The 1,113-nt window shown below is 62.5% G+C and overlaps 1 protein-coding gene across 3 annotated transcripts in view; it reads left to right on the top strand.

Moving 5' to 3' along the window:
* Positions 1–1,113, top strand: part of LARGE2 (LARGE xylosyl- and glucuronyltransferase 2) — an 18,662-nt gene that overhangs the window by 11,374 nt on the left and 6,175 nt on the right. For all 3 annotated transcript variants that reach the window (XM_017741811.1, XM_017741813.1, XM_017741812.1), the window contains exons 2-3: positions 486–655; positions 941–1,077. In XM_017741811.1, the coding sequence (XP_017597300.1) occupies positions 556–655; positions 941–1,077 (237 nt within the window). In that variant the 5' untranslated portion in view covers positions 486–555. The remainder of the gene's footprint in view (positions 1–485; positions 656–940; positions 1,078–1,113) is intronic.

Here is a 1,113-nt window from a genome sequence, read left to right as displayed (position 1 = left end):
GGCCCTGCGTGGGCTGCGCTCCAGCCCAGGCGGCGGGGGAGACACCGCGCCCCTCCCACGGGCACGCTGCGGGACCCGTCTGGGACTCGCTGCCCGGCTCGGGAGGGCCTCAGCATTATTACCTCTCCCCTCTGTGAGCCCTAGGCCTGTGGGATGCCAGGGAGCAAGGCACAGAGCTGGGGTAAAAACCTCCTGGAGACCTCCTGGAGACCTCCTTCCTATCCCCATCCTCCTTCATGTTTGAGCTCCCCCCCACAGGCTCTGCAGTCCTGGCAGGATGGCGGGACAAGTCTGGGGGGCAAATGTTCCATCATGGGCAGGAGTGTGCTGTCTGGAGAGGTAATGGGTGTCTGTTTCGCTACTTCACTTGCCCAGGTACTGTCCTGGAGGGAGCAGATGATGGAGGATGTCCTGCTGGGGGGATGTTGACACACCTGGGGGCAAACTACTGGTGACACCTCTCTCTTTTCCCCTGTCCCTCACAGGCTCTAGGATGCCAGGGCCAGCTGGACTCGGGCTGCCCACCTGATCCTCGTTGCCTGTGTCCTGCACATCATGTTGCGTTCCTGGCGCATGAAGCTGAAGTTGCTGCTCGCCACAGTGACCCTGGCCATTCTCCTCTCCTGGCTCTACCTCTTTGTGGGCAGCCTCGAATGTGAGTGAGTCCTTCTTGTCCTCCTCAGATCAAGGGACAGTCCACAATTGAGGGTGGGCAGCAGGGGATTAGGGGTGGTTGCTCTGGCCATGCAAGTCGCTGCAGGTGTATCTGACTTGAGAACATCTTCAGGGACATCTCTGGAGATCAGGGGAGCAGAGCTGAGATGTTGGCTGGGCACTTGTGAGGTGTGCTGGGACCTCTCAGTTGTGGCTGTGCCCCACTATTGACACCTGGGCTCTCCTGGCCTTGCCATGCCCTTTGCATACCCCATCTCTTCCACAGATGGCCGCTTCCTCCTGCTGCCACCTTGTCTGGGTGAGCAGCCGAGCCGGGATGTGGAGCGGGAGGCGCTGGCCTCGCGGGTGCGCAGGGTGGAGGAGGAGAATCAGCAGCTCCGGCTGCAGCTCGGCCAGGCTCAGGGGGGGGGCAGCGGCCGGCACCCGCCGGGGGGGGGG

Source organism: Corvus brachyrhynchos, unplaced genomic scaffold, assembly GCF_000691975.1.
Source record: "Corvus brachyrhynchos isolate BGI_N302 unplaced genomic scaffold, ASM69197v1 scaffold115, whole genome shotgun sequence".
In the NCBI taxonomy this organism is placed as follows: Eukaryota; Metazoa; Chordata; class Aves; order Passeriformes; family Corvidae; genus Corvus; species Corvus brachyrhynchos.
This window is presented reverse-complemented; position numbering and strand designations above follow the sequence as displayed.